This window comes from Aspergillus piperis (assembly GCF_003184755.1).
Source record: "Aspergillus piperis CBS 112811 unplaced genomic scaffold BO85scaffold_4, whole genome shotgun sequence".
NCBI classification, from domain to species: Eukaryota; Fungi; Ascomycota; class Eurotiomycetes; order Eurotiales; family Aspergillaceae; genus Aspergillus; species Aspergillus piperis.
Window position 1 is genome coordinate 984,608 of NW_020291594.1, and position 26,471 is coordinate 1,011,078.

Here is a 26,471-nt window from a genome sequence, read left to right on the forward strand (position 1 = left end):
ACTACTCGTCTAGTCCACACACACTAACAAGGATCATGAAGCACTCGTCGGTGTGACGCCCCATCAATCTGCCTTGCTATTACAAAATGTTAATTGAAGGAAAGAAAATGGCTACGCTGCGCCATCCACCCCGCCTTTACTCGCACTGTGCGGATGCAGCCTTACCCAGCTCAGTATTTGCTCTTGTGCGCGCCAATCCTAGCATCAGCTAAGTCCGAGCACTGTTTATCACTCGCCCGAAGCCATGATAGCTTGTCATTGGCCATGCCAGAAGTGGGCGCTTAACAACTTTTCGAACGGCGTAGCAGATATGGCCCCCAGACCAAACACAAGACACGAAACACCAGAGCTAGCAGACCATTAGCCGCCGAGCCACCCAAGAGGGAACACTAAAGAACCATGCTCTAAAAAACAAGCCATCTCCATCTTTTTCAAAAACGATCATTACCCTCCATGAAACTCAATCAAACATCCCAGTCTGTTTCCCCTCCCCAGACTGCCCCTACCCCTACATCCCCTGCCGTGTCTGCCTCCTCTAGCAAAGAGCAACAGCAACATCACAATGTCCAACGACAGCAACAGCAACGACCTCGCCCCTCCATTCGGCTACCCCGTCCGCCGTAACGGCACCTGCTACGACACCGAAAATGACTGCGGTTCAACCTGGGGTCCCTACCGCGAATGCTGTCCCAAGGGCGCCACCTGCGCCCCCGGGAACTGCTGTCACTCCGCCGCAGCATGCGGCAACATTCTCAAACTGGATCCGCATTGCGGGAATACCTCGGCCATTTTGTATTATGAGAATGATTACTTCTGTTGTTCGAGCGGGCTGGATGCGTTTGCAAGGGTGTCGAATGGGTTCGTGGGCTGTACGGATGATGTCTCCACGTTGGGGTCGGAGTTTAGTCTGTTGTCGCCGGTCTCGACGACGAGTTCGTGTACGTTTTTTATCTTTCCTGCTGCTGCTTTGACTTGATGGATTGAGATTAACTGGGAGTAGCTACATCGACTACTACGTCTGCTACGGTGACGTCAGATGCATCTTCGTCTACATCGACAGCAGATACTAGTCTATCGTCGTCGGTAATATCATCGGCGACTGCGCAGTCTACGACGAATGCATCTTCACACACAGAAAGCAAAACGAATACCGGCGCCATCGCAGGCGGGGTAGTCGGTGGTGTTGCTGGCTTAGCGCTCATTATCTTTATCATCTGGTTTATGATCTCGAGAAGGTTACAGGCTGCACGGAGACATGCAGATGATGATGTGCCTTCGACATACATAGGCCATCGAACCAAGAACAATCATCCGAGGGAGCTGCAGGGCGATGCTGCCGCTCCACCTGTTGCTGAGTTGGTGTCTGCTCCGCCGGTTTATGAGTTAGGTTCACGACCTCCTGTTTATGAGTTGGGGTCGAGGCCGCCTGTTTTTGAGTTGGCGGGGGGTGTAGATGGGGGGAGGATATGATCATATTTATGAGTGGGATCATTTATTGTATATATTGCATGCTTACTACTCTTGATTATGACAACTTTCAAAGGAGCATGATGTTTTCTCCTAATCCTACCAGGTGCGTAGAAGACATTTGACTTTCCCAGAATCTCTTTGAATACCGATCCCGAAGCATGGGATTCATCTTCGATTTGCGATAAGTTATTAGTAAGTATTCTTAGCAGACATTAGTGATGGCTAGTACAGCGTACTCCATCACACTTCAGAAAGCAGCCCAGATCATGCTGTACGAGTACGGCAGTTAATAGCGGCCATCGGGCGAATGCTTTTATTGGGATCATGATACAGTGCATAAACGTTCATATCTTGAAAACCTCTAAGATATATGCTCTTACTATGTAATTTAAAGCATTCAATATACGAAGGTGGTGAGGATGTTAACACAGTTAAAAGTAATGGCTGAGATGCTGAGAATAACGCAGAGTCTATGAGATAGCAGGTGAACGGTGTCCTGGCTAGTCTATATCCAGCGCTACTTCTATACACAGTTAGTGGTTGCTAGCATGCAGCTGTTAACTAGTAGTCTCCACTCAATGCTGCGCCAGGACCATAACTTATGGCTCGGGGATTAGAGCGACAACTCGGGGAAATTACGATCGACCTGTAGCCGAGACCCGAACGTTGTTAGTATTCCAGCCTCGACTTTGTGGACGATTACCAGAGTCATAGTATAACTCTTATATTGTCGCTATTTAGGTGACATCTAAGAAAAAACATATCTATATTAGATAGTAAAGTATCAAATAGCATCGGATAACAAATAGACTCACCTCCGAACAAAAACAGCAACACCCGACCAAAACCAGTAACTAACGGATATGCCCTCATCCATCCCCCCTCCTCCCCCCTAATTATAGCCGGTCGAACACTAAGTACCTCGCCCCGCCGGTACCACTACTCATTTCAGTTTAGTTAGTAGTAACTCGTCCACTTGATTATCCTCCTGCTTTTTCAGACTTAGTGTTAGTGAGTCTACAATGCTATTCTATCCTTAATAACTCCAGCCGCCCTTTCTCACTTAACTACCCAGCTTACCAGCTTAGTACAATATCACAAGCGCCCCGAACATCCAATCGAACCGATACTTTGATATTGAGTGGGCCCGTTTGCAGATCCATTCCAAGTCTAGAGTCTACTTACTCGATAGAGATTAGAGAGACAGACGCCTAACTGATAGCCCCCAACGGGAAGGGAACATGAAGGGTGGGCCAACCAGCAGGAAGGATTGAGGTCGGTGCTGAGCGGAGTGGCTGCTGTCGCTCCCGTCGGCTTGGGGTGGGCTTGGTTAAGGCTTAGGCTTACAAAGTAGGATCCGATCCTGAGTTGAGTTGGGTGGTTGACTGTTAACATGTATGCATTAAATGACAGGTGGATTTTGTTCCTCATGTAGCATGCATTCTTGTGAGCTTATTATGAGGGATACGATATCAAAGCATACATAAATGATAGTACAATAAGCAAGGTGTCTACAGAATATCCTCCAACTCCTTCAACACCAGTAACAGAAACCAAGAATAATATCAACATCCAATATCCACGAAATACCCTCTCAAATAATCAAACCAGGTTCCTCTTTCCCCCATCCTCCCTCCCTCCAAACCCACCCTGCACTGCCCTCGGACTCTGTAACCGAATAGGCTGATGTCGTTGTCGGCCTCGAACAAACCGCACCGCACGCAGTATCCCCAATACCACCAGTACCAACAGAGCCAACTTCATCGCAACGCCTCCGTAGTTGCCAGGAAAGCGCCCATCCAAGCGGTGATGTGGTAGTAGTGCATGATGTGGATGATTGTTGGCGTCGATGATGTTGTTGTCTGCTGACGCTCCCGGCCGTTCATGATGATACCCATGATGGAGAAATGTGCCATGAGGGGTGTATTTATGCTTATTATCATCATATGCTTTTGCATGTGCATCTTGACCACCATGTTCTGGAACAGGTAGAGGCCCTGGAGGATGGTATTTCTTTTCATCGCTGCCAGATGCGTGGTCGTCGGAGCCGGAGTTGCCTTGGAGTTCCAGCCATCGCTCGTAGTCGGTTTTGGGTCGGTCGCGGGCGGTGATGGCTACCATTTTGTATTATGCTTTATTGGATTGGAGGATATTTGCAGTTGGGGTAATGATAATCGTGATGATAATGATAGCCAAGGTGTGTGTGTGTATGTGTGTGGTGTAAGACCAAGCAAAAAATGATAAACAGGTGAGAAGCTTGTCTTGATCAAAGCCAGACAGAAGTGGATGTGAGAGTGAATGTGGATGAGATTATCATTCGGAAATGAACAACCAAGAAAAGACAAGACAAGAAAAAGACACCCGCCCCGATAAATAAGTTGTCAATGCTTTTTCCTGGACCGGGGTCAGCCAGTCAGTCAGTCAGAAAAGGGCACGAAAATGACTAGACTAGGATGCGACACAGCCTACTAACTACTTCACTACTAATATGTACTGTTATGTAGGACAGGACCAAGAGGGGCGATCGCCGCCCATCAAACAGCGCCTAATAATTAATGGAGTAATGGACCGGGTTCTAGCGCTACGACGTTACTAGATTAAATCCGGAAGTTCCAGGGCTACCTAGTAAGTAGTCTAGCGCCGGGCGTTTCCCCTGAGCTGAGGCGGTTACCTTTGAATTCTCGTTATATTATTGGTGTATTTTCCGTGGGTGAGACCGGATCAGACCAGACCCTGGACGTTAAGCTATTTTCGTGGGTTTAAAGTGGAACATTTGGAAACACTGGTGGTTCATGTGCGGTGGGTGGTTTGTAATGAACCATCGGGTGGATGCCTTGAAAAGAAAAGAAAAGAAAAAGCAAAGGAAACCTTCACAGAGAAAAAGCATTAACTGATACGAAACTTTATCCCAATAGGCAACAGAATGAACTCTAGGAAAGACATTGTTTAGGTAGACACATTAATTGGGTAAATACTTCTTTCCTCGTAAGGCTGATTCCATCCACCTTCCCAGTAAATTACGCAATAACTGGAAAGTCACAAGAGGGCATTTCTTTGTGCTTGGCTTCTATTCGCTATTTACCCACACAGGGTCCTTGATCCTGGTTCTGTCCTAGTCCTCGTCCATGTAACCCCTCCAGTCTCACTAATTCTTTTTTTGGCTTTCACCGGACGGCACGAGCCGCTATGTCCAAACCCTCCAATCAGGTGAGATGTAGAAAGGGAATAAGGTGCAGGGTTCAGAGGGTCGTGTGCCCGAACCCATGTCCTTTTAATGAGCGGGTGAAAACTTCGGCTACTCTTGGGCCTGGCGCTTAGTGCATTGAAGCGATTGGCCGTGATTGTTGCTTGGTTTTGTTTCTTTATAGTTGTTTATATTACACCCGAAGGGATGTCAAAGGCCATTGGGGAGAAGGTAGGAATTGTTGTGCACTGGCGCTAGATTTAATAGCGTTTAGCAGTTATGGAATTACCTTTCTAGATAATTCGCAACACATCTGTGATGCACAGAGAAGCTCTTGCTGGTGTATTTAAAGCACTAGCATACATTGCGAAAGAATACAGCATTCTGATCAAACAAACAAGGATATCTCAAACATGACTTATAAAAACACATTTAACAACTTGACTCAACAAGTTTTAGATCTTCAATCATCTCAAGCAGTTGTGACCTGTCGCTTGGGCGCCGGCACATCGCCGTTATAGTGGACTTTATAGGCTGTAGTAATCCAGATTAGCAAGGTATCAAGAACAAAAAGCAAGGCAAACTCACTAGTCGGGAACGGGGAGTAGCTGCCATAGTCCTCCCGCATGTAGACAGAGAACCCAGCTTCCTGGGGAATCTTCTTCAACTGTCCTTGAGCTCCAGGAGCAGGACGGAGAGTGTCCAGACAGACAACAACCCGCACCATGGCAGTCACCGCAGCCAGGGTGGCATCCTTACCCAGGCCACTCTGAGGGCCAAGTCCATAGTGTAGGTAGGACTCAAGAGGGCGGTCAAGGCGAACCTCGTCAGGCGACGGGAAGGCCTGAGGGTCACGGTTTGCCTTCGACTATATGGCATTAGCGATGATCAGTGCTTCAAGTCTGGGTGATACGTACCGAGCCGACAAACACCTTGTCACCAGCCTTGACGCTGTATTGACCGGTTTCATCAGACACGTCGATGTTGTTCTGAGCCTCGCGGTAAATGCCCAGGTTGCCGTTCAGGCGGACAGCCTCCAGGCAAAAGCGGGTGAGCCTGTCATTAGCTTCCGCAGTGTTCTCGTTGGCCAGGCGGTTGATCTCCGGGAGATACTTCTGGCCCTCAGTGAGGTAGAAGTGGATGATTTGGGTGAACTGTTCGATTGTCAGTATTGCATGCAATCATATGCAGCATAGGGAACCTACCATTTGAGACTGAGTGTGGACCATCTCAACAGCTGCCGGCAAGATCTGGCCCCAAGTCACATCGGAGACTCCCAGGCCACTCTCTAAAAGGCGCTTGATCAGCTGATCTCCATAGTCCTTCAGGGCATTGTGATCGTCGCGGAAGCTATCGATGATACCGTGAAGGAAGCCGGGGTGGTTGATGGACTTGACATGGGCTTCCACAACCTTACCCAGCTCCTGGGAAACCGCGCGGGCTGCATGCTGGAGCGGGAAGGACTTGGTAGGGTCAACATCAAAGAAGGTGGAAGTGAAGACCACCGCCATGATCATGAACATCTCATGTTCGGTAAAGATGCCGCGAGGATTGCTCTTCGTCTTCAGTGGCAGCGAGAAGACCTTGGAGACGAAATGCACAGGCACGAGGTTTCCGACGCTGATCTCGTTAGCATAGTCACCATTTTACTTCGGTTTAGACGACTTACTCTCTTGCAATGTCAACCTGCTTGTTACCAGCAAGCTTGCAAGACTTCTCATTGAGAAGCTTCAGGGTGGCGTCCTCGTAGAATTCTTTGACGCTATTTCTCCACTGCTCATTGTCGAATGACTTGCTCCAGAAGTCGGCGCCCCCCTTTCCGGCATGGATCGAGCTGAGTCCACCCCAGGGCACAGTGAAGTCTTTCTGGCTGTTCAAGACAAATTGCGCGTTGGAGTAGGACAACAGGTTCGGAATAGGCTCCGTGTAGCGGGGTCTGTCATACGAATAGTGGGACTCGCGACCGAGGTTCTTCATGATGTTCCTGTTCTCGGAAGGGATGGTCATTGGGTAGTGCGCGTAGATGGAGTCAGGCTTGAAGTAGTTAGGGAAGGCCCGCATCGCGAGCTTGTAGAACACACATCCCTGGTTGATGTTAAGGTCATAGCGGACCTCATTGTATCCCCAGTTCGTGAGGTTACGTGGGTTGTAGTCGATCTAGACATATCAATAGCGATTCTTATAGGCATGCTGGGTTGACTTACAGTATAGTACCTGTCACCACGGACGAGAGCCACGGCATCGGAGAGAACCGCGCGGGAGATAGTATAGGTAGGTGCAATACCAACACCGGGGATCATGGGCTCCTTCGCTTCCTCGGCGACAATACCAGGGTAGAGCTCCACATAGTCTGGGTGCTCATACAGGTGTCGCAAAGCGTCAGCGACCTCCGGGTCAGAGTTGATGTCCTCGAACTTTTCGTATGGCTTAAGGTCGAAGAACTTGCGGAATTCGTTCAGAGAGCCGACGTTCCACTTGCGACCTTGCTCAATACCAAGGATTTCCACAGATTTCAGGACCTTGGGCACATTCCGTGCACCGAAAGAGCCTGCAATGGTAAGTAAATTGGCTATTCTGTTTGTAAGAGTTATACTCACTGGCAACATCCTCAATCGCATTGGACAAGATTCTAACGAGGTCTTCGTCCTTGAATGTTCCATCTTCCTGTCGCTTTAGACCGGCAAATGTGCGCTTGGACGGGTCCTTCGGAATCTCTTGCTCGTATTTCTTAAGCCCGAAGAGAAGCTCACGCATGGAGACCTCCGAGGCAGGCTTGCCCATCAGCTCTTCGTAGATCTCTTCAGTCCACTTCTCATCGTTGGCACTAATAGCAGAATGCCAGCGGTATGCGAGGTTGAATTCGACAGAGCACTGGTTACCGAGACCCGACGGGGTACTCTTAGTGCCTTCCATCTGAACTCTAGGGTCCTGTTGCTAGTTAGCTTGCTCCTTGCTTCTTAACCATCTGTGTTCACTTACCAGGCACCATGTGCTGTTGCTGCGATTCAGGTTGACGATGGTGCGCAAATAATCGTACAGCGTGATGTTGATGAACAGGCCGCATGTAACCCTATAGAGCGTCAGGAATGCATGCTTGCAGTAATGCGATTTGGGAAATGACATACAGGCGTCCGGTCTGGAAAAGATCATTGTCATACTTTTCCCAGGCCTTCTTAGCCTTCTCTTCGTCGAGACGAGGGTCGGGCTTGTTGAAGCGACCGTTTTCATTGATCGCTGCTAGCTCCTCCACGACCCAGTTGTGGAATCTATTTGGTGACCAGTTAGAAATTTTTTAGTATGTCAGGAAGCGAGTGTATTGCGAACCTGCTCAGCATAACCATCAACACGGAGCAGGCCGGCGGGAAAGCCTGGAGCCGCTGTTCCGAAAAGGTATCGGGCTTCAATTTGCCATCCTTGAAAGTCCGAACCAAGTTCTGGTCTTCCTGATTATCACCGTACAGAATCGAGAGATCGAGATAGGCTGAAGTCTTGTTGACATGAGGGGTCGTGTAATCGGTCTGGAAAATGTCTATATTTCTGGTTAGCGCTCTGCTGTGACGACGGTGAAAGGAGCTAGCGAACCATGAATGACGAGGGACGCCCAATCGAAGAAAAGACTCGACACCTTGTTAGGGTGAGGGGTAAACTTCTCGCGCGCAAAAAGACAGTCAAAGACAAGACCGGCATCAGGTAAACCGCCGGGCTGGATAGTCAAGGGCGCAATTGAGCGAGCGTAAGGCGTCCCCGCAGCGCCTAGCCAGGGAAGTGTAGGGTTGTTGTTGGAGCCGTCTGCTGAGCGGTAGGCATATTCCTCTCCCATGTAGCTGCCGAGTATTAGCGTGAGTGCAGTTCATGGGGAAATATCGAGCCTCAACTTACGACAGAGGAGGGTGAGGCAAGGAACCCCAAAGTTCGTCCAAAAAGGCGTTGGTGAGGTCAACGCGGGTTTTTGAATTTCCTGGGAGGCTGCTGACAAGCTGTCGGAAGAGTTAATTAGCATGCATGCCAGTCGAGGTAGAACTCCAAGTTGTTTGCCTCACCTGGATAATACGCTCCATGAGCATAGTCTTGTCATCAATGTATTCTCCCTTGGCCTTCGTTTTAATTAGGTCTTTCAGGGTACCAATGTCTTTGAATCCCAAGGCACGAAGGTCCTTGAACAAGCTCCCCGAGTGCTCCTGCTCGAGATAGGTGCCATCGCCGGTCTGGTTTGGTAGAGGGCGCCGGGACGCATGCAAGACCTGAGCATATTTCTCAAAGACAGACACGCCGTCATCGCTTTCGACACCGTGATCGCTGCGACTCTCATCTGAAGAGGATTTGCGCGGCGCCGGCACTTTCGACTGGCGCTTCTGGCCGTTCACCTGCGTTCCATTCGGTTTAGAATCGCGATCGCCTTTCGACGATTTTTTGAACGTCGAAGAGAATCTGCGCAACATTATGATTATACCACTTAGATAACTTATAAACAAACGAAGACAAAATAGAGTGTATTGGAATGAAACGCGGATAAAAAGAGGGCGCAGAAGGAGGAGGAGTAGGAGAAGAAAAGATCAATCACAAGCTATTGGGACTGCGATCCGTCGGAAGAATAGGGTTTTAAACAGACAATGCATGGGGTCATCATGCTTTGGAACCAATGTCAAATCACAAATTATCAACTGTGCCCGCCATGTTGTGGACCCAGCCCTCGAATCCCAAAGGCGACAATAGTAATTGTCCGACACCACTAGCATGTGCACCGTATCGAAGTTGCTGCTGATCTTTAATCAAGCCCCGCGAAAATTCGCTACAATCTCCTTGGGTATGGCTGAACCTTTGTCCCGGAAAGAGTGGAGTAAGTCGGGTTGGCCGAAGAAAGGGGGCGTGTGCAAAGTGGGAACAAACGTGGTTCAGCTGTGCGAGGTCGGTCTTGGATATCGTCCAAGTTACGGGAGACAAATGATGTGCGGGGATGCGTAAATGATCTACATATTCCTTCACTTACAAGGAGACCTGAAGTTGATTGACTGGTCAAGACCTCGTTGGCAAGGTTCAGGACGCCACGCGAGCGGCAAAGGCAATCCCCTCGCCAGTCGAGACAGATTGGGTAAGAGAATCAAAGAAGATCATTGTAGTCGTACTTAGATACTTACAAAGAGGGGAGAAAGAAATCCCACTGGCTCAGTGCCGTAGTCACAGAGAAGCTACAACTTGTTTTGGCGAGTTATCGATGCCAAGCAACCATGTCGATTCGAACGGGACCATGGCACTGGAACCGGGAAGGGTCACCTCCACTTGGGCCCCAAGGTGCCAATTGCAGGTTGGCATTTAGTGGTCCGCAGTCGGAGCAAAACACCGGACGGTGCCGAATTATTGGCGAAATTCCCATGTTCATCCGAGCGCAGCGCCACAAGTTGGCAGAGTGGGCCTCGAGAACTCTAAGCCCCCATCTCAGCTTAACTAGCCCTCGAATATCTGGCCAATGGCGTCAAGAGTGAACGAGGTTGACATTTGAGCCGAGGGGATCACCTCCAGCCCACACTGCTCACTGATCATTGGAGGCTGCAGGATGGCCTCGTCCATGTGCAGCCCCTCGGATGCAAGGGTAACACCAAAAGGATGGGATAGGAGGTGATGAGCAGACCAGTACGGATTAGGCACGGCACAGGCGCATATTTGTAGGAGCCGCAGTCATTGGCGGGGATCGCAGTGAAGTGAGGAGTCCATCGAAGAAGGACAAGATTTCGACACGAATTGCAGCGGAGTCCAATCAAGAGCAGACTTTAGGGTACCCACACGTTCGCAACACGGGATCATCCTCATTTAACTTTCCCAGGTGTTCGTGGCTTCTCGCCGTCGACTTCCCATGTCAGTAGCATCATTCTTCACACACAGCATACTTGAGATCGTGGCCTGTCCCCATCCATGAACTTCGAACACGCCTGTGTACTCGATCGAAGAGTAAGCCCAGGTATGACAGATGAGAAAAAGCACTCAGAAACGTGCAGAGACTGACACGCAACCCTCCATCTACGCGGGACGAGCTAGATAGTGGATCAGTCCAGCTAACTGAAATGAGACGATCTGCATGGGTAGAGGATCCACATCGTACTGATTTGGTGAAGTTCATCACGAGGCCGCCCGATCGATCTGATCCATGAAAGTCTGATGTGGTAGTTCCTGGCAGAAGCCAGTGAACAGCTAAGAATTAGCTAGCAACTAGTGATAAGAGGAAAGGGAGGGAAAAAGGGAACATCCAGAAACGTGAGTCTCGACCGGGAAAAGCATGCCAGTGCTGAGACTTGTGGCTGGCAGGCTGACAGCTAACTCAGTCCGGGTAACTTGGAGCGAGGCAGAGAGAGAGACACACGCAGAGAGAGAGAGAGGGAAAAGATTTTGTCGTCTGAGCGTCAGCAACAGATTTTCTGGGTCGCACTTGGCAAACAAGTTTGTTATCTATCGAGTCCGACAACTGTTTTTGGAAAACAATTGAGGGATAGGCGAAGGTGGTCAAGTCAAGAGGCTGTAGTCCCATGGGAGCCGATCGGGAGCATCCGAATGGTTCGTGGAGGCTCCAGCCATCAGGCCGTCCAGGCGTCAAGGCCCACCCGGACGGGAGATACCTCAGGCGGTCAGGCCTCCCGCAGCTGGACGATCTTGCCCCAAGGGGGTTAAGCTGATCACGATAGGCTATCCACTATTCCACTGTATCTCCCCCGACGAACTCGACAAACTTTGGTCCCAGTGCTTTTGTGGTGCACTGTGAGGACTCAGGACTGAGGACGGCTGGCAGTCGCCTTTGCAGCTGTCCCAGGTGGGTCGCCCATCCCAGCCCATGACTCTCTGCCGACCCCAGAAATGTCTAGCATTCGCTTTGGTGGATTTTTACTCCTTCCTGTTTGGCCGGGAATTCTTCCCCCTGCAGCTACTCACGATAGTGCTTCCTTTGAACTGCACAATGAAGGGACCCTACATCTGGCTTGTTTGTCGCAGCGCTGAACTTTGTCTATCACAGACACAGGAACTATTGTTTTCTGTCTCTGGCCGGGTCCCCCTTTCCCTCCCTTCATCGCAATCCTCTCCCCCACCAAATGCTCTCCTTTCTGCCCATGGTGGAGAAGATCAACCTTCTGCGCCAGCCACTCTTTCCCCTTCAACCCACTCCTTGCTTTTCGGACTTGGAGGTCCGATTGCTTTATCTGTGATTGTGCAGGCTGGACTTGACAATTGCAGTAGTGCATGCACACAGAATATGCAAAATTTCCCGAAGCCCTTCAGACCTTCAAGCTTCAAGTCAGTGATCGTTACACTCGGGCAGACCCTGGATAGAAATATCCGAACAGACTGCTTATCAATTAGCCAGTGGAAAACTCTGATCTCGTCAATTTTATTATGTTATATACAAATTTGGTTGCCTTTGATGATCAGAGTATCTCCACCGGCGGAAAACTCGGGAAAGATCATCTTTCCTCGTGTCTTGGGTCTCTGACTCAGGCGGTGGATGATCTCTAAATGGGTAAAGGCGTGCTAACACCACGTTCTTGGCGGCCTGCCATCTAAGAATCTATTCCTGACACCCGAACCCACCTATGGGTCGTGCTCAACAATCACCCACCAGAGTAGGAATGTCAAGACAAACTAGTGTTGCAAATAATGCCGAATATGGTCCGTGAAGAAGGTGATCGCCGGATGGGGTCTATGCGTGTGAGCCTGGCATTTGTCATACGCAGAATCCCTGTAGGCCCAGTCTTAGCCTCTGGCCACCATTTCTGACGGGCTGAGCTGAATGGATCAATTTCCGCAAGTCCGCAGCTGACGTTTGCCAGGATAATGAAGGCCGGTGGGGTACATCTTCGCCGAATCAAAACGACTGGTCAATAATGAAAGGCAAGGGAAAAAAGATGTGATGACAGCCTTCCCACACTAGCTGCCAGGAATGTCGGCTGGTACAACCTCATCCGCCAACCACTTTTCTTGTGTGTTCCACTTAGCGAAACTAACCCGGGCAAGAATCCGAGCCTGCAGGAACTCTATCAGGGGAGGGGGGAAGCGTCCGCGTGCACCCTCTGACGGGCGCGGCGTAGGGCCCCGAGTCTTAGTCGTTCATGCATAAGCGGCAGAACTGCCCCATCTCCCTCGAATGTATATACACCAAGCCCACCTCCACGCTGGTCGGCACATAGCCTACCATCCGGAAAGGAGAACAAGCCCCCTCCACGCTGCGGCCGTATGAAGACTGGCTGAGCTATATCGTCCTTAATACTGTCTGTCGTGAACAATGGAAGCCACACAGACGCCGTATGGCCCTGCACGGGTCCCAAAGCACTTTGTCCTGTGCTTTGATGGCACTGGAAACAAGTTTAGCGGGGATTCGTCGGATAGCAACGTTCTCAAAATCTTTCGGGTGAGTGAGCTGCGAGGCAGGTCCCGCCAGACTAGTTGTTTTTTGTGATCGGTTTGCTCACGGATTGTCTTTGGCACTTGAAGATGCTCGATCGGAGTAAGAGCCACCAATTCCACTACTACCAACCTGGTATCGGAACCTACGTTACAAGCAAGTCGCTTTCTAGCCATGGACGAATTCAAAAGATCAAATCGGCATACTTCAAAGCCAAAGACTCCGCCGTTGGTTCCTCTTTTGACGAACATGTGATGGGCGGTTACAAGTTCCTCATGAGGTACTACCAAACTGGCGACGACATCTATTTCATAGGATTCAGTAGAGGCTCTTATATTGCCCGCTTTCTGGCCGAGATGCTCGACTATATTGGCTTACTCGAGGCCGGCAATGAGGAGCTAGTTCGATTCGCCTGGAAGACGTTCGCTAAATGGCAGCAGCGACGAGACGACAATGAAGAGGAGAAGGAAGAGAAGAAGAAGCTGTTTCGCTACATGAAAGCGTTCCGCGAAACATTCAGTCGTCCTATCAGTAGGATCAAGTTTATGGGCCTATTCGATACGGTCAATAGCGTTCCCAGATTCGAGTCGGCGTGGATGGAAAGAAGTAAATTTCCTTATACCGCCCGAAGCTCGGCTCGAGTCATTCGACATGCGGTCAGCATTGACGAGCGACGAGCCAAATTTCGCCAAGACTTAATCTCTGAGATCAGGCCATGGCATGATAAGAAGCACCCCATCCAAGAGCGAGGACGACAGTATATGCAGCATCTCCGTCATCCTCTGGCGGGCCGCAGGAATGGAAATGTACCTGTGCTCAGGGTCAACAGCGGTAATATCGGTACGGACGATGGCGCACCACCCGCTGAGCACGATGAGGAAGAGACAGCATCGGTCTACCGTAGTGCCCACGCCTCTCACGAGAATCTTCATGATTGCCATCCATACCGCGCAAGCAATCTTGCAGTGCCCGGAAGGAGTCTCAACCTCGCCGTACCTATACCCACGGAGTCAACCGAGGATCTTAACTCCATCAGGAGTGGACAGTCAGGGCAGTTGTCGCTCAACATACAGTTCGCAACAAGCCAAGCCGAGGAGGAGGATGAGAGAAAACAAGACATACAAGAAGTCTGGTTTCCCGGCTGCCACGCCGACATTGGAGGAGGATGGAAACGGGCCAAAGGCGAGGAATGGCCATTGAGCCATGCGCCATTGGTGTGGATGGTCCAGGAAGCCAAAAAGGCCGGGTTGCAATTTGACCCGAAGAAGTTGAAGCAATTCGAATGCGACGAAGAATACGACGGAGAATATACCCCAATCAACGAACACAGCCGATGGCACCCTCGACACGAATTCTGTCGCGATCCTATTCACAAGGAAGCTGGTAACGGCCAACACATGCTCAAGCTAGCCGGTGACGAGCGAAAGAAGAATGCTTCCGAGTCAAGCAATAGTTTCCACGATGCCCTTGTTGCCTCCAGCACGGACGGCTTCTTGCACGACTGTCTGGAATTCAATGCCGGCTTATCGCCACTCTCTGTCATAACCTGGCGCATTATGGAGTACCTCCCATTCCGACGAATGGACCTACAAAAAGACGGTTCTTGGAAGCCAATTCGGTGGCCCCTCCCTTGCGGAGAGGTTCGCGATATTCCCGATGATGCTCAGATCCATGTCTCTGCACTGCGTCGCATGCAGACGAATCCCAACTACCGCCCAGGTAACCTGATCATGGGCGGAGGCGGGCGCGGTAGAAAGATAGCACCGCCAGAATATGGAATCGGGCAATGGGAGCTGAAGGCCCACGAGGGCGACCTAGTGCGGGAGATATATGTGCGGAAGAAGGACGCGACAATGTGTGAGGATGAACATCACCACTGATCGCATGGACTCTTCCACTGCTATCCTTTCATTTGTGGCATGTAAAAAGATCAGCTGAGCCTCCAGTTTTCTTTCTCTTTCGTTTATTATCTCCTTATTCTTACTCAATAATCTGTTCGGGTTGTCGAAGATTCTTCAAGCTTAATATAATTTGGCGGGGGTCTTGAAAAACCAAGTTATAGTCTGATAGTTAGACTGAGAGAATACCATGTAGCCATCTTGGCAGTGCTAATCAATTTGCTGAGAGAAATGTTGTATATTCAATTCAAACGTATTAATAGATGTTGATGCGAAAGCGTCATAGATAGTGAACCACTACCTTGGCGGCAGAAACCCGATCTGTTCCATCGGCCACTGAAGCCAAGCTCGATAAACAGGTTCGCGGAGCTGATTATAAATCTGCGACAAGATATGAGTACCACAGCCCTTCATACACCATATCCACTCCAACTGATGTATAAGTACACAAAAGTATCCCAAAATCACCATAGAAAGGGGCCGGTATTCTTTCAAAAAGACCAGGAAGTCATGAGGAACACGCAGAAGCCACCTGAACACGTCTGATGTTTCAAGCCGCCATCCTTTCTCAAAACATATCGTAAAGCAAGTGCCCAGATGGAAGATCGCATCACAATAGACCTGCTTCTCGTGATTATCTGCGGCCTCATGTAAGACGAAACGGCGAAAGTCCTCGAGGAATTGGTGCTGCGTTGGCGGCTCGGAAATCTCGGAATGATCATGACGTTGTCGATGCACGCTGAATAATGTTCGCAATGGCCCTGTCTTAAGGGATTCCTCGGCAAAGTCAATAATAGTTCCAGTGCCTCGAATAATCATTAGCCAGTTGGCGATTTCGTGGTCTTCCCAAAGGAGGAAGTTGCCCATTTTGAGCGGCTTGGCGCAGCAGATGAATGATGAAAGCGCCGAGAAAAGGAATAACGGAGTACAATTGTCGTATGTGATGTTGGCTATCTCTGGGGTTGCGAGTTTCAAGGATGCTTCGTGATGGTAGCTCGCCTGGGAAATATACTGTTCCTGTTTTTCTGGGCGTAGAACGGCCAGATGCAATGCGGACACGGCTAGGATTGCGCGGAGCGTATAAGGCGCCTTGAACGCTATTTGGGGCACTTCGATGCGCCATAGTGTCTGGATGACCGGATGAAGCGAAAATGTATAGGCGGTGGAAGTACTGTAGTGATGCAGAAGCTCCAGGTCGGCAATGGCCAGCTCTGGCCCTGGTGCCGCCGCCATCTGCGGCTGACTTGCACCACCGCTCGGAGAGCTGGGGTTGCTTGGTCTGTAGTCGGATTGCGGAGTGGATGTTTGGCTAGAAAAGGAGTTCTGATCACTCAACAGGGATGACTCTGCCATTCGAGTCGAGAGAGCAAACGAGCAATGAACTCCATGTCTCTTGCAATTGCCGCATGTCGGCTTCTCCTCTCCACACTGGAATCAGATCAGCATTTGATACTCGAATGCATTGTGTGTTCGACCACTAGCATGCGTGGACGTACCTTGACTTTTCTCAATTTACATTGTTGACAACCGCTGCGTGACTTTCGATGAGACCGGCGCCCTTTGATAGTAGAGTTGTTGTGCATTTTCGCCAGGGTCCGTGTATGTTCGGCAACACTATGTGTAGGATGTACCAAGGCCAATCGTGTATATATGAATAATTAAGAAGCAACTCGAGTATCTGGAGATGGGAGATATGATCCAAGTAGAATTTGAAGGCTAATTGGAATTCGACTTGGCTATCCAGGGTCCAGGATTTCAAGTGAGCTCTGGGCAGTAGCAGAGTGCATCTCTTCCATTATCTGCTCTTCAGATGCCGTGGATGCCTGCAATAACCATTGCACTGTTATAGCACTTAAGAGTGCAATTATTTTTGGGCAATCAGGCTGCCACGTTCCAGCTGTATTGCATCGGGGCCTTCGTCACAGCAGTGATACTTAAATCATGGAAGCCTGAGCCGGCAAACTTAGCTCTTCTTGGCTTGCACTAGCACAATCTGCCGGGTGCAAACATGGCAAATGTGACCCTTACGGCTCCACCCTTTTTATGCTTGCGATGTTTTGGATGACTAAATTATGCGCATAACTATCAATGACTTCAGTTAACCGGTTATCCGCTACAATATCTACGGCACTCTTTGCGGTTACTATCTCAGTAAGGCTTGGGTGGTATAAATGTCCATTATGAATAAAACATAGTTCATTTACATGACTCCGTTTTCGAAGGCAGAAAGAATCCTCTCTCTAAATGCTGTATCAGCTACCTTAGGACTCTTGAAACCACGGTCCAGATGTCGCCGGCAAATAGCTTCAACGTGCTCCTCATTCTTGAGCTGTATTTGGTTCGCTGTCGGGGTCGCGCTTGAACCTGTCCTAGCCTCAGCATCTAGTTGGAATCAGCACAGAGTTTATATATTGATCATCAATATGAGCTGCTTACCTGCCGTGATGCCAATGCGCGAGGATCCTCTCTGCCATGCCTGTTTCGTTGGATCCACCCCTTCTCGCGAAGGGCTAAGGCCAGGATGTTTGGAAGCAGCTGCATCACATTCTTCATCGCCAGCGATCTATTAGTTGGTCAGCCCTATTCAGTCAACAAGTAATGAAACCCTTCTCACATCATAAGTCGCCGCGATATCCGTTTCTTCACGTTTCTCGCCTTGCGCCTGGTGCTTCTTGACGCTTTTGACTCCGTATGTGACGGTGTTCACTACTAGTGCAGTACCTGATACTTGCTAGGTGAGTGACAGACTATATCAAATTGGGGTTGAAAGGGGTTACAGACTCGTGAATGGCAACAAGGCAATGTGTCCAAAGAATTTTGCGGTCCCAACACCAACATCACGAGCGACACTCCGTTTAACTTTCCTCTCCTCGTCTGTCGAGCTCTCCTATAGCAGTTTTAGCCTAATATAATGTTCAGAGATGTCACGAAAGACAAATACCTTTTGACGACCTGAAATCATGCTAACAAGGTCCGAAGCGGTTACTATATCCTTTGCCGCATTGGTGAATCCATTCCAGTATTCCTTAGCTGTACCATCATAAGAGGCAGAGCTCTCGGCTTGTACTTTGTAGATGCAACGGTTGATCCTGAGTTCACAGGAGTTGACAATTAGTGTCCAGGCAGACATGCAACATTCAGCAAACAGGTCCCACTTACAGCACGATATCAGTGATTTTGATCCGGCTCTCCTGTACTAGAACTGCAGCTGCCTCGGATGATATCACGAGCGATGGTCTGTTCCAAATCTGGTACATGGCTAGATCGTGTTTGGTGATACCGCACGTCTGTACTTGAGAAGGCAAAGAGCGATAAAAGGATTGAATAGCATTCTCAAGCCCTGCCTCTTCCTCTACCTGTCGCTTAATGGCTTGAGTCGACTGTTGAACATCTGTACGGAGACCAAATGTTATTGCCTGTGCCAGGCTCTCAGAGGTAAGCGTTCTGCTCGTCAGTGGCGAAGCCCCGGCTCCGATTTTGGCAATTGTATGTGCAGTTGACAGATGACTAGTTAGGTCAGTAACAGCACACCTGATTGATCAAATAATGTTGAGTAGGCTTACTTTTCTGTTGTGGCGATGATCACACTTGGCTTTCCGTACTGTAGAGCCAATTGTGTGCTGGATGGGCTTCCATTGTGTATTACAACAGCCACTCTCGGAAGTAACCACTCTATACATAAGATTTATCAGCATCAAGGTAACAACAATAATATAAGTGACGTTTTCAGCATACCAAGCGGAACAGACTCAATGACGAGCACATTGGTACTGTTCAATAGCTCACCAAGGCGTCTAGAGTCCCTGGAAAGTAGGACACGATATCCCTTCTTCAAAATAGCATCTTGGATTATCAGCGCCAGACGGTATATATCCTTCATGCTATTCTCTGGTAGCATCAGAAAAATAGGCGCGGGGCCCGAGACCAGAAAATATTCCAGGCCTCTTCTGGGTGTGAAAGAAAGATCACGTTGCTCGAATAAGTAACCCGAAATATCTGTAGCTCTCATCAGCTTCAAGCACTCCACTCAAGGGTCTATAGCAGCAATAAGGCCTACCATGATTACTGCTCCAGTCATTTGGCCGCGGAACTAAAACCTTCGAACAGAAATACGTGTGAGGAAGTTCGTGATCAGTCACGAGCCTTCCCGCTGTAACCGGGGATATGCTCATCAAGCCCAGAATCTGTTGTCGAAATTTGTTGATGGGCTTGAGTATACTGTCCGAAAGTAACGAACTACATGTTAGCCTAGTCCCAAAAATCTAAGCTTCTCCTGCTTACTCACACATTCCACGTCGATTCTTCAACTATCGCATAAGAAAGCACGTTTGAAGTAGATTGGTCGACGCCATCGTATGGGCTTATCCGGGCATGTGGATGTGCAAATGCTTTTGTCGGGGTTTGAGGAAAAGCGGACATGATATGAAGAGGGATTGAAAGTCGTTCAGCACAATGAATGTGGGCACGAGCCATGGGATTCGCAATGATTGCGTCGGCCAGAAATGGTCGACGGTCCCCCTTGAAAGGAGCAATACAAGCCCTCCAGCACCGGTGGTAGACCTCATAATATGATTGCTGAACTCTCCTCAAATATTGAAGCCGAGCCTGAGCCTCGTCTGAAGGATGGGCATCACCCATGTTATGCTGGCAAAGTTAACCGGGACTCTTGCTTATAACTAGGGAATATGTATAGCAATTACCATGGATAGGGGTAGCTCATGGTCATAAGTTATGGCGAAGAAATCAAGACCTTGACTTCTGACCAAGTATTCGCAAGATGCAGCCGCAGCAATTCGAACTCGATGCGAGTCTCTTGAAAGTTGCTTTGCCACAGCTAGAAAAGGTCTTATGCTCTCTATTTTCGCATTTTGTTAGCAAGGGGTCACGGCATAAGACGATCTGGTGCCAAATACCTTCAACAACCATCAGCACGATGTCCAAAGGTGGAGGCGTGACATTCTCCCGTGTCTGGGTAAACTGGCCAGTATGTTGAGGCTCCTTTTCGTCTAAGCCCACGCTCACTAATCGTGCCTGCGCTTTTGGTCGCATGAAGGCCTGAATGAAAGCAGAAGTCCGTGCTGCAAGGTCTGGGTTTAGACTAAATTTCTCATCTTCTGTGCGGCTCGATTGTGAGCAATCCGACCTTCAAATTGAAAGCCCCAAAGGGCGATAAGGGCCTTACCAGCAGCAGCACAGTAGTTTTCTAAGTCGCGAGAATCGTTCGTGAATTCGGGAGCAAAGTCCGGCTCAATCGTGAACAGCGAGATTTCGGAGGAAACACACGAATTGCGCGCTGATGAGTATGCAGGAGGAGGATCTTCGAAACACTCGTCATGTTTACTATCCTCCACAAGCTTGGTTTCTTTATTATCGGACATGATTGTGGTGCTTTAGACAGGCTGACGCAAGTTCGCAAAGTGATGGGATAATTGTCGAAGTGAAAAGGAAAGAGAGACTTATTTGCCAGCAGAAATCCCTGTCCCTATTTCTGGCGCCACTGGGTCCATACTTGATGGGGGATAGCCACTAGCATTTCGACTACATAGATTGGAGCCTTGGAGCGAAGTGATAAATATAGTAAGTAGTATTTAGACCCCCAGGCAACATGTACGGGGCTGCGTAAAACCGACCGCATTGAGGTTAGGGTAGCGTTCGTGGAAACTACTAGTCTTCACATAGCAAGAGGATACATGCCATGACCAATGACTATCTTTTGGAACATGGATCCACGGAGAATCAGACACGTTAAAACGGTCGATCGACAACAATCCACTTGGACTGCCTGAAGAAGCTTTCGGGTTCGTATTCGGGTTCGGGACCAAGGCCCAGGCTTTGATCTATTGCAAGGACCCACCCAGCTCGATATCAACCATGAAAACATCGTGGCCATCTTGGGATCATATACATTGTGACAAGCTTAAGTGGTAGAGTTGAACCCGAACACGAACGGTGTCTAACGAATGCTACTGCCTAAGATTACGTCTTGAGGCAACAAAAAAATCTTCCTTTCGACAGCATGAACTACACATTTAAAAGGGCTACAATAGCCCTCTTTGCATCTCAAACATTGCCAATTACGAGCATCCTTGACAAACACTCACCATAGCTTCTTCCTGGAAGCCTCGCAACTATGCTTTTTCCCAGATCCACTTTCGTTCTATATGAGTACGATCCCAGCCTGGCAGCTGCGGTGATATTTGCTGCGCTGTTCATTTTGACCACGGGATTTCACTTCTATCAACGGTTTCGGACCCATGCCAAGTACTTCAATCCCTTTATTGTTGGAGGAGTGTGTAAGTTAGACTTTTGGCTCGAGAGGTGTGTCGGTGTGTTTGCTACCATGTACTGACTTACGCTATTAAGTCCAAGTAATTGGCTACATCGCTCGCGCCAGAGCCCATTTTGACCAGACCTCAACGACTCTATACTCTGTACAAACCCTTCTTCTTCTACTGGCACCAACTCTCTACGCAGCATCGATATACATGGTTCTAGGGAGGATCATCACCTTCTTAAATGCGCCACATCTGAGCGTTATTCGAGTGAAATGGATGACAAAAATCTTTGTCTCCGGCGACATTCTGTCTTTTATCCTCCAAGGTGCAGGTGAGTTAGTCACTAGGTCCCTTCCTACACACCGGGATGTATATACTAACTTCATACCCCAAAGGCGGCGGCATAATGGCCAACGGCTCCACAAGCTCCATGAACATAGGTCAGTGGGTCATTGTAGTGGGTCTATGTGTGCAGCTACTTTTCTTCGGGGCCTTCTTGATTGCCTCAATTACCTTTCATTGCAGAATAAACCGAAACCCTACAGCAGAATCAGATAAGACAATGAGCTCCGCAAAAAGGTGCTTGCCGAAGGACTGGAGAGGTCTTCTATTCGCATGCTACTTTGTCAGCGTTCTGATCCTCATCCGATCGGTTTACCGTCTTATTGAGTTTGCGCAGGGTAATAGTGGCTATGTGATTAGCCATGAAGTTTTTCTATATGTTCTCGACGCGTCGATGATGTTTCTGGTCATGTTGACCATGAATTTGTTTCACCCGTCCATCGTTCTGCAAGATGGCGTTTATCACCAGCGTCTTGATCTTGACGAGCTCAGCTTGAGACGTGAGGGTAGAGATGTGTGATAAATGTATTTCCAACATTTTCCCTGTACCTAATTCACTAGAATTTTCCTTTTCATTTTTCTCTTGTTTTGTTTCCTCTTTGTTTGTCTTACCCCTTTTTTTTATGTATACTGATTTATGGTTTTCCCTTCTTCTGATACACCTTTTCTTCAAATTATTCTACTCTTCAGGATATGAAATCGCCACGTTGCTGAATAATAGTATGGCCTGATAATCTCCAACTCCTTGGGAGTAATTCAGTTGACCTGACGCAGAAGCCATCTTGCTACTAGATAAAAAAAAAATCGTAGTACATGAGATCTAGGTGCAGAGATATATCAAGATATTTATGTATTAATGTTTAATTTCCCCTCTACCAACTTTCTCCTCTCTCTCTATTTTCTTTTTCCTTTTTCCAAGTATTACTATTACCTTGCTTAGTAGAGCAGATAATATATCAAGAATAATACACAGATAGTCCCCAGATTGGATTGACTAATAGCTAGACGATCATAATAAGCGTCTAAATAGAAGGCAGCGGCTTCTGATGTTGGGGCAACACGCTCTATTCTTCACAATGCACATGTGCAGTGCAAGCAGGATATCTCATTCAGAAAAAGACTTCATTCCTCAACTTGAATTATACAAATAATACTAAATACTTGTTATAGCTCGAAACATCCTCCTATCCAACACTGGACTGTACGATCTAAACTAGTAACACCAGTCAACTAAGAGAGCGACGCTGCCTTCCCATCTGTACAATAAGTCGTCCATCCCCGCAATCTTACCCTTTAGTTACCAAGCTTGAACCCACCCCAGTTCAACCTCGTAAAAGTACCCAAAGGATCATAGCGCCCACGGATCTCTCTCATCCGCTGCACATTCTCGCCAGGGAATCCGGCAAAAGGATCCTGCCAATCCCCTCCATCACCCATGTAAATGAAGTCTCTGGCAAGTCCATTACGCTTGTTGATGCCATGCAGATGTTCCACCAACTGACGAACCCACGCCTCGACGCGAAGATCATCTTCAGCGTTGTCCCATCCTGTACTTAGTTGCCACCCTATCGAGAGCATGTTAGCATGATACCAGGTCCTACTGAGTATTGGTGAGGGGAAACTCACAGATCGTAGGCTCTTCTGCTAGTCCCCAGACATTACCGATCCCGTTGGTGTTTCCTACTTTGACAGCACTTGCAGGAGAAATATTGATAACGAAAGTAGGGTAGAGACCTTGGACATCGGCAATTTGGTTCACTGCTGCCTTCCACGTCTGATACATTGAGTACAAGACGTCAGAGTCGGGATACATTGAGTGATGGCCAAAGGTGACGCTACTATGTGGTTAGCTCTCTGGCGCCCGAAAACATAATGGGTGAGCGGGCATTTACCGGAACATTTGCTTGGGAGAGTCGAGGTTCGCAGCCCACTGCTTTGAGGTCGTTACATTATTGACTTTATACACTCCAGGGATAGCAGTGAAGTTGGCAAATTTGGAAGGAGGGTTGCTGATACCCTCTTGGACTCCCAAGAGTAAGGGTGAGACACTTCCAGTTGTGGCGTTGTAGGTGATGGTCAGAACGGATCCAGCGGCAATCGAAGTGTCACTATCGGCAACAACCCAGTCGCATGATGCTTTGATAAAATCGTGGACTGCTGTTTCATTGAACTCTTGGATTGTTGTGCTGATATGAGGCATGGAGTACGTCTTGAGGGTGAATTTGGTGACAATGCCAAAGTTGTTTGCCCCTCCTTTCAAAGCCCAAAACAGATCGGGATGCGAAGTAGCATTGGCGGCAACCTGCGTGCCATTTCCCAAGACGATGTCGTAGTTGACCACATTGTCCATGGCAAATCCGTACTTGTTGATAAAGTAGGATACACCACCGATCAGTGTCAAACCAGGCACACCAATGGTTTTCAGGCGTCCGCCGATGGCAGCACGACCATATGGATCAAGCGCAGAATACACATCATACCACGTCATCCCTGGGGCAACATCGATAGTATCGTTGTTCACTTGATATTCTTTCATGTTGTCGAAGGCCAGAAGCACGCCGCCGTCAATGTTGTTCGATCCGGGATACTAGATGGCATATAGGGTCAATGAGGATACAGGCTTCTCGCTAGGGGATTTCATACATTCATATGTCCTCCGCCACGAACGGCAAATTGAGCACCACATGTGGCAAAGAGACCGACAGCATCGGCTACCTGCTCAGCTGAAGTAGGAAGAAAGATGCATGCCGGGTCAAGGTCTGCTCGAATGTCCCAGTAGCTCGTGACCTGGGAGGTGTAGCTGGCCGACCCAGGGTAAACCAACAAGTTTGAGTATGATACAGCAAGCTTGCTGCATGCACACCTAGCGCCTGTTCCCAAGTCGACAGTGCTAACGGCGGTTGTGCCGGTTGCATTTATGCTTCTTTGACCAAGACCGACGAGGGATGAACTGAAGGCAGAGGGCGCCAACGAGGCGAGAACTAAGGTAGATTTCATTGTCAAATACACAACACTTTGATCCAAATTGACTTAAGGAAAGCGGATTGCCACGGCCAAAACGAGCTCTTTATAACCTTTTCATCTTCAGGCTATAAACCACGGCCAATGCTGAAATCTGGTTGCCTTCGGATTGTTTCCGATCCGATACATTTTATCGACACAAGGAAGATCATCAGTCTATTTCGAGACTGACTTTGCGTATATTTGCGCTGGGACACAAAAGACGAGCAAAGCAGCGTGGATGATGCGCGCCCATGGTCGTTGTATAGAGTGAGCGGAGTCTCGAGTGGGGCAGATCCGAGCCGTTGTCGGGTTCGGGTTCGTATCACGGGCTCGGGTTCGGGTCTGTCGCAGCACAGGAAGATCATCCATGCAGCCTAAAACATGTTGTTCCAAATATCTGAGAGTCTCATATTTGAGCGCATCGGTCGAACCAGCTGGTCCGTATTTTACAGCTGTATGTGGCCGGTCATGCTGTCAGGACTTGTTCCTGACACAGTGAGCCGGGTCGGGAGGATTGAGAATAGTATATTTAGCACTATGTAATGAAACTGCATGAAAGGACATCAACAAACTGCATCCCAGGGTGCAGCGAGAACAGCATATCCGACTTGGCTTGGCATCCTTACAATGAGAATATCAGGGCCCGAGGCTCAAGGCAATCTTTGCAGCGTGTCCTGGAAGGCTATTGTGTTGGTTCTATGGGATAGAACGGTATGGTCCTGCGGCAAGAGACCCGAGTGAAGTGAGATTAAACAGCTTCGCCTTCTTCTGATGATACTTCTGACATTCAAAGTGCAAATAAGCTGAGAAATGTTAACGTATACAGTCGGAAAATAGTCCCTGTGTCAGCTTCTTTATCCATCTCGAACAAACAGAGCCATCTGTTTTAGGTTAGTCTAGAAGGTTCACAAACCCCCGGCTTCATAAGGCAAGGCACTGCTGTGACCATCGTACTATGCACAGCAACTATGAACGGTTGCTCACAGGCAGCCGTTCGCGCGCTGGCGCTCATGATACTATATACCTCGACTATATAGCCGCATATAACTGGCGGAAGACACACGCAGGATGCAGAAGGTCAGTACAGGAAAGAAAGACATGGAAGTGGCATAGCAATTCCTGATGACCGCAGAGTTATTAAATTATATAACTTGATCGGTCGGGACCAGTGTTCACTACGTTAAGCCCCATAATGATAGTAAGATTCCATTGCCTCCCGCAACATAACGTTTCGTACATAATCATCACGAAGCAATATTACTGAAGAGATGGCCAACGCTTGCCATTTGCTCCATCTTTCCAGTAGGATTATATGGACTGGCCATAGCGATCAACGTTCGCTTGTAGGGCCAGGCCGGTGAGCCTCATGGCTATCCGGACGCTTCCGTGACGATCATTTCGAGCCAGAGCGTCGGAATGGCGCGACAGGCCAAGCCACAGTCACCTATATCTCGGGGTGCCTGACGCTCCGTGATGCAGGGATGCGATACGAATGCGATAATCAGTTGACGACCACATGCTTACGCTGACGGAGACACCGAGAAAGAGGGACCAAGTGGCTGAGCAAATCCAATGCCCTTCAGTAGATATGCAGCATGCATTACATTAGTGTGGTGGTTCTGGAAGCATGTGGAATGTCTAGGCCGGCCCAGACTTCCCAATCAGGTCTGCATCTTTCGAGTCGGAGATTTTCTCCCTTTACACTGTCCTCAGATCAAGCGAGATAAGGCGAGACATATTCTGTAAAAGTAAACTGATCAAAATGTAGTCAACTGGTCTGGCGTAGAATGGAATTTGTGCCTTCAGCTGCGGGTTAGGCCGACGGCGTTTGCCGAAAATTGAGAGAAGCAGAGTAAATAGATGCACCTGCCAGCAATAGTGACACAAGCTTCATCGAATCATGACGATCAGCATGGCCA

At 48.8% G+C, this 26,471-nt stretch overlaps 9 protein-coding genes across 9 annotated transcripts; 4 read left to right on the forward strand and 5 right to left on the reverse strand.

Annotated features, from left to right (window-relative positions):
• The first annotated feature begins 205 nt into the window (after positions 1-205).
• On the forward strand, positions 206-1,546 carry BO85DRAFT_392060 (uncharacterized protein). The gene is made up of 2 exons (XM_025656832.1): positions 206-938; positions 1,001-1,546. The coding sequence occupies exons 1-2, from the start codon at positions 563-565 to the stop codon at positions 1,468-1,470; spliced, it is 846 nt and encodes a 281-aa protein (XP_025518316.1). The 5' UTR covers positions 206-562; the 3' UTR covers positions 1,471-1,546.
• Positions 1,547-2,841: 1,295 nt separating this feature from the next.
• On the reverse strand, positions 2,842-3,928 carry BO85DRAFT_446951 (uncharacterized protein). The gene has a single exon (XM_025659615.1). It carries the CDS (start codon positions 3,589-3,591, stop codon positions 3,073-3,075), a length of 519 nt encoding a protein of 172 aa, XP_025518317.1. The 5' UTR covers positions 3,592-3,928; the 3' UTR covers positions 2,842-3,072.
• A 1,198-nt stretch (positions 3,929-5,126) lies between these two features.
• Positions 5,127-9,093, reverse strand: BO85DRAFT_366754 (peroxidase/cytochrome P450 family protein; the record flags this gene model as incomplete). Its single annotated transcript, XM_025655791.1, has 13 exons — positions 5,127-5,188; positions 5,243-5,522; positions 5,572-5,808; positions 5,860-6,274; positions 6,324-6,811; positions 6,859-7,202; positions 7,252-7,582; positions 7,634-7,724; positions 7,780-7,920; positions 7,979-8,183; positions 8,237-8,478; positions 8,534-8,631; positions 8,695-9,093. 13 exons carry the CDS (start codon positions 9,091-9,093, stop codon positions 5,127-5,129), a joined length of 3,333 nt encoding a protein of 1,110 aa, XP_025518318.1.
• A 2,040-nt stretch (positions 9,094-11,133) lies between these two features.
• On the forward strand, positions 11,134-12,349 carry BO85DRAFT_226602 (uncharacterized protein). Its single transcript, XM_025654747.1, has one exon. It carries the CDS (start codon positions 11,472-11,474, stop codon positions 12,123-12,125), a length of 654 nt encoding a protein of 217 aa, XP_025518319.1. The 5' UTR covers positions 11,134-11,471; the 3' UTR covers positions 12,126-12,349.
• A 483-nt stretch (positions 12,350-12,832) lies between these two features.
• Positions 12,833-15,072, forward strand: BO85DRAFT_226463 (T6SS phospholipase effector Tle1-like catalytic domain-containing protein). Its single transcript, XM_025654746.1, has 2 exons — positions 12,833-13,040; positions 13,124-15,072. Exons 1-2 carry the CDS (start codon positions 12,915-12,917, stop codon positions 14,912-14,914), a joined length of 1,917 nt encoding a protein of 638 aa, XP_025518320.1. The 5' UTR covers positions 12,833-12,914; the 3' UTR covers positions 14,915-15,072.
• Positions 15,072-16,849, reverse strand: BO85DRAFT_226423 (Zn(II)2Cys6 transcription factor). Its single transcript, XM_025654745.1, has 2 exons — positions 16,429-16,849; positions 15,072-16,360 (listed from the first exon to the last, which is right to left on the reverse strand). Exons 1-2 carry the CDS (start codon positions 16,513-16,515, stop codon positions 15,230-15,232), a joined length of 1,218 nt encoding a protein of 405 aa, XP_025518321.1. The 5' UTR covers positions 16,516-16,849; the 3' UTR covers positions 15,072-15,229.
• Positions 16,850-17,132: 283 nt separating this feature from the next.
• BO85DRAFT_366910 (glycosyltransferase) lies at positions 17,133-20,310 on the reverse strand (the record flags this gene model as incomplete). Its single annotated transcript, XM_025655799.1, has 13 exons — positions 17,133-17,314; positions 17,369-17,495; positions 17,547-17,638; positions 17,714-17,819; positions 17,874-18,021; positions 18,092-18,439; positions 18,496-18,604; positions 18,668-18,818; positions 18,955-19,180; positions 19,218-19,576; positions 19,633-19,787; positions 19,846-20,046; positions 20,115-20,310. 13 exons carry the CDS (start codon positions 20,308-20,310, stop codon positions 17,133-17,135), a joined length of 2,400 nt encoding a protein of 799 aa, XP_025518322.1.
• Positions 20,311-21,062: 752 nt separating this feature from the next.
• Positions 21,063-22,069, forward strand: BO85DRAFT_366635 (RTA1 domain-containing protein; the record flags this gene model as incomplete). The annotated part of the gene is made up of 3 exons (XM_025655787.1): positions 21,063-21,225; positions 21,296-21,538; positions 21,603-22,069. The coding sequence occupies 3 exons, from the start codon at positions 21,063-21,065 to the stop codon at positions 22,067-22,069; spliced, it is 873 nt and encodes a 290-aa protein (XP_025518323.1).
• Positions 22,070-22,659: 590 nt separating this feature from the next.
• BO85DRAFT_392071 (FAD-binding oxidoreductase) lies at positions 22,660-24,720 on the reverse strand. Its single transcript, XM_025656833.1, has 4 exons — positions 24,193-24,720; positions 23,442-24,136; positions 23,176-23,384; positions 22,660-23,114 (listed from the first exon to the last, which is right to left on the reverse strand). The coding sequence occupies exons 1-4, from the start codon at positions 24,544-24,546 to the stop codon at positions 22,843-22,845; spliced, it is 1,530 nt and encodes a 509-aa protein (XP_025518324.1). The 5' UTR covers positions 24,547-24,720; the 3' UTR covers positions 22,660-22,842.
• Between the last annotated feature and the right edge of the window lie 1,751 nt (positions 24,721-26,471).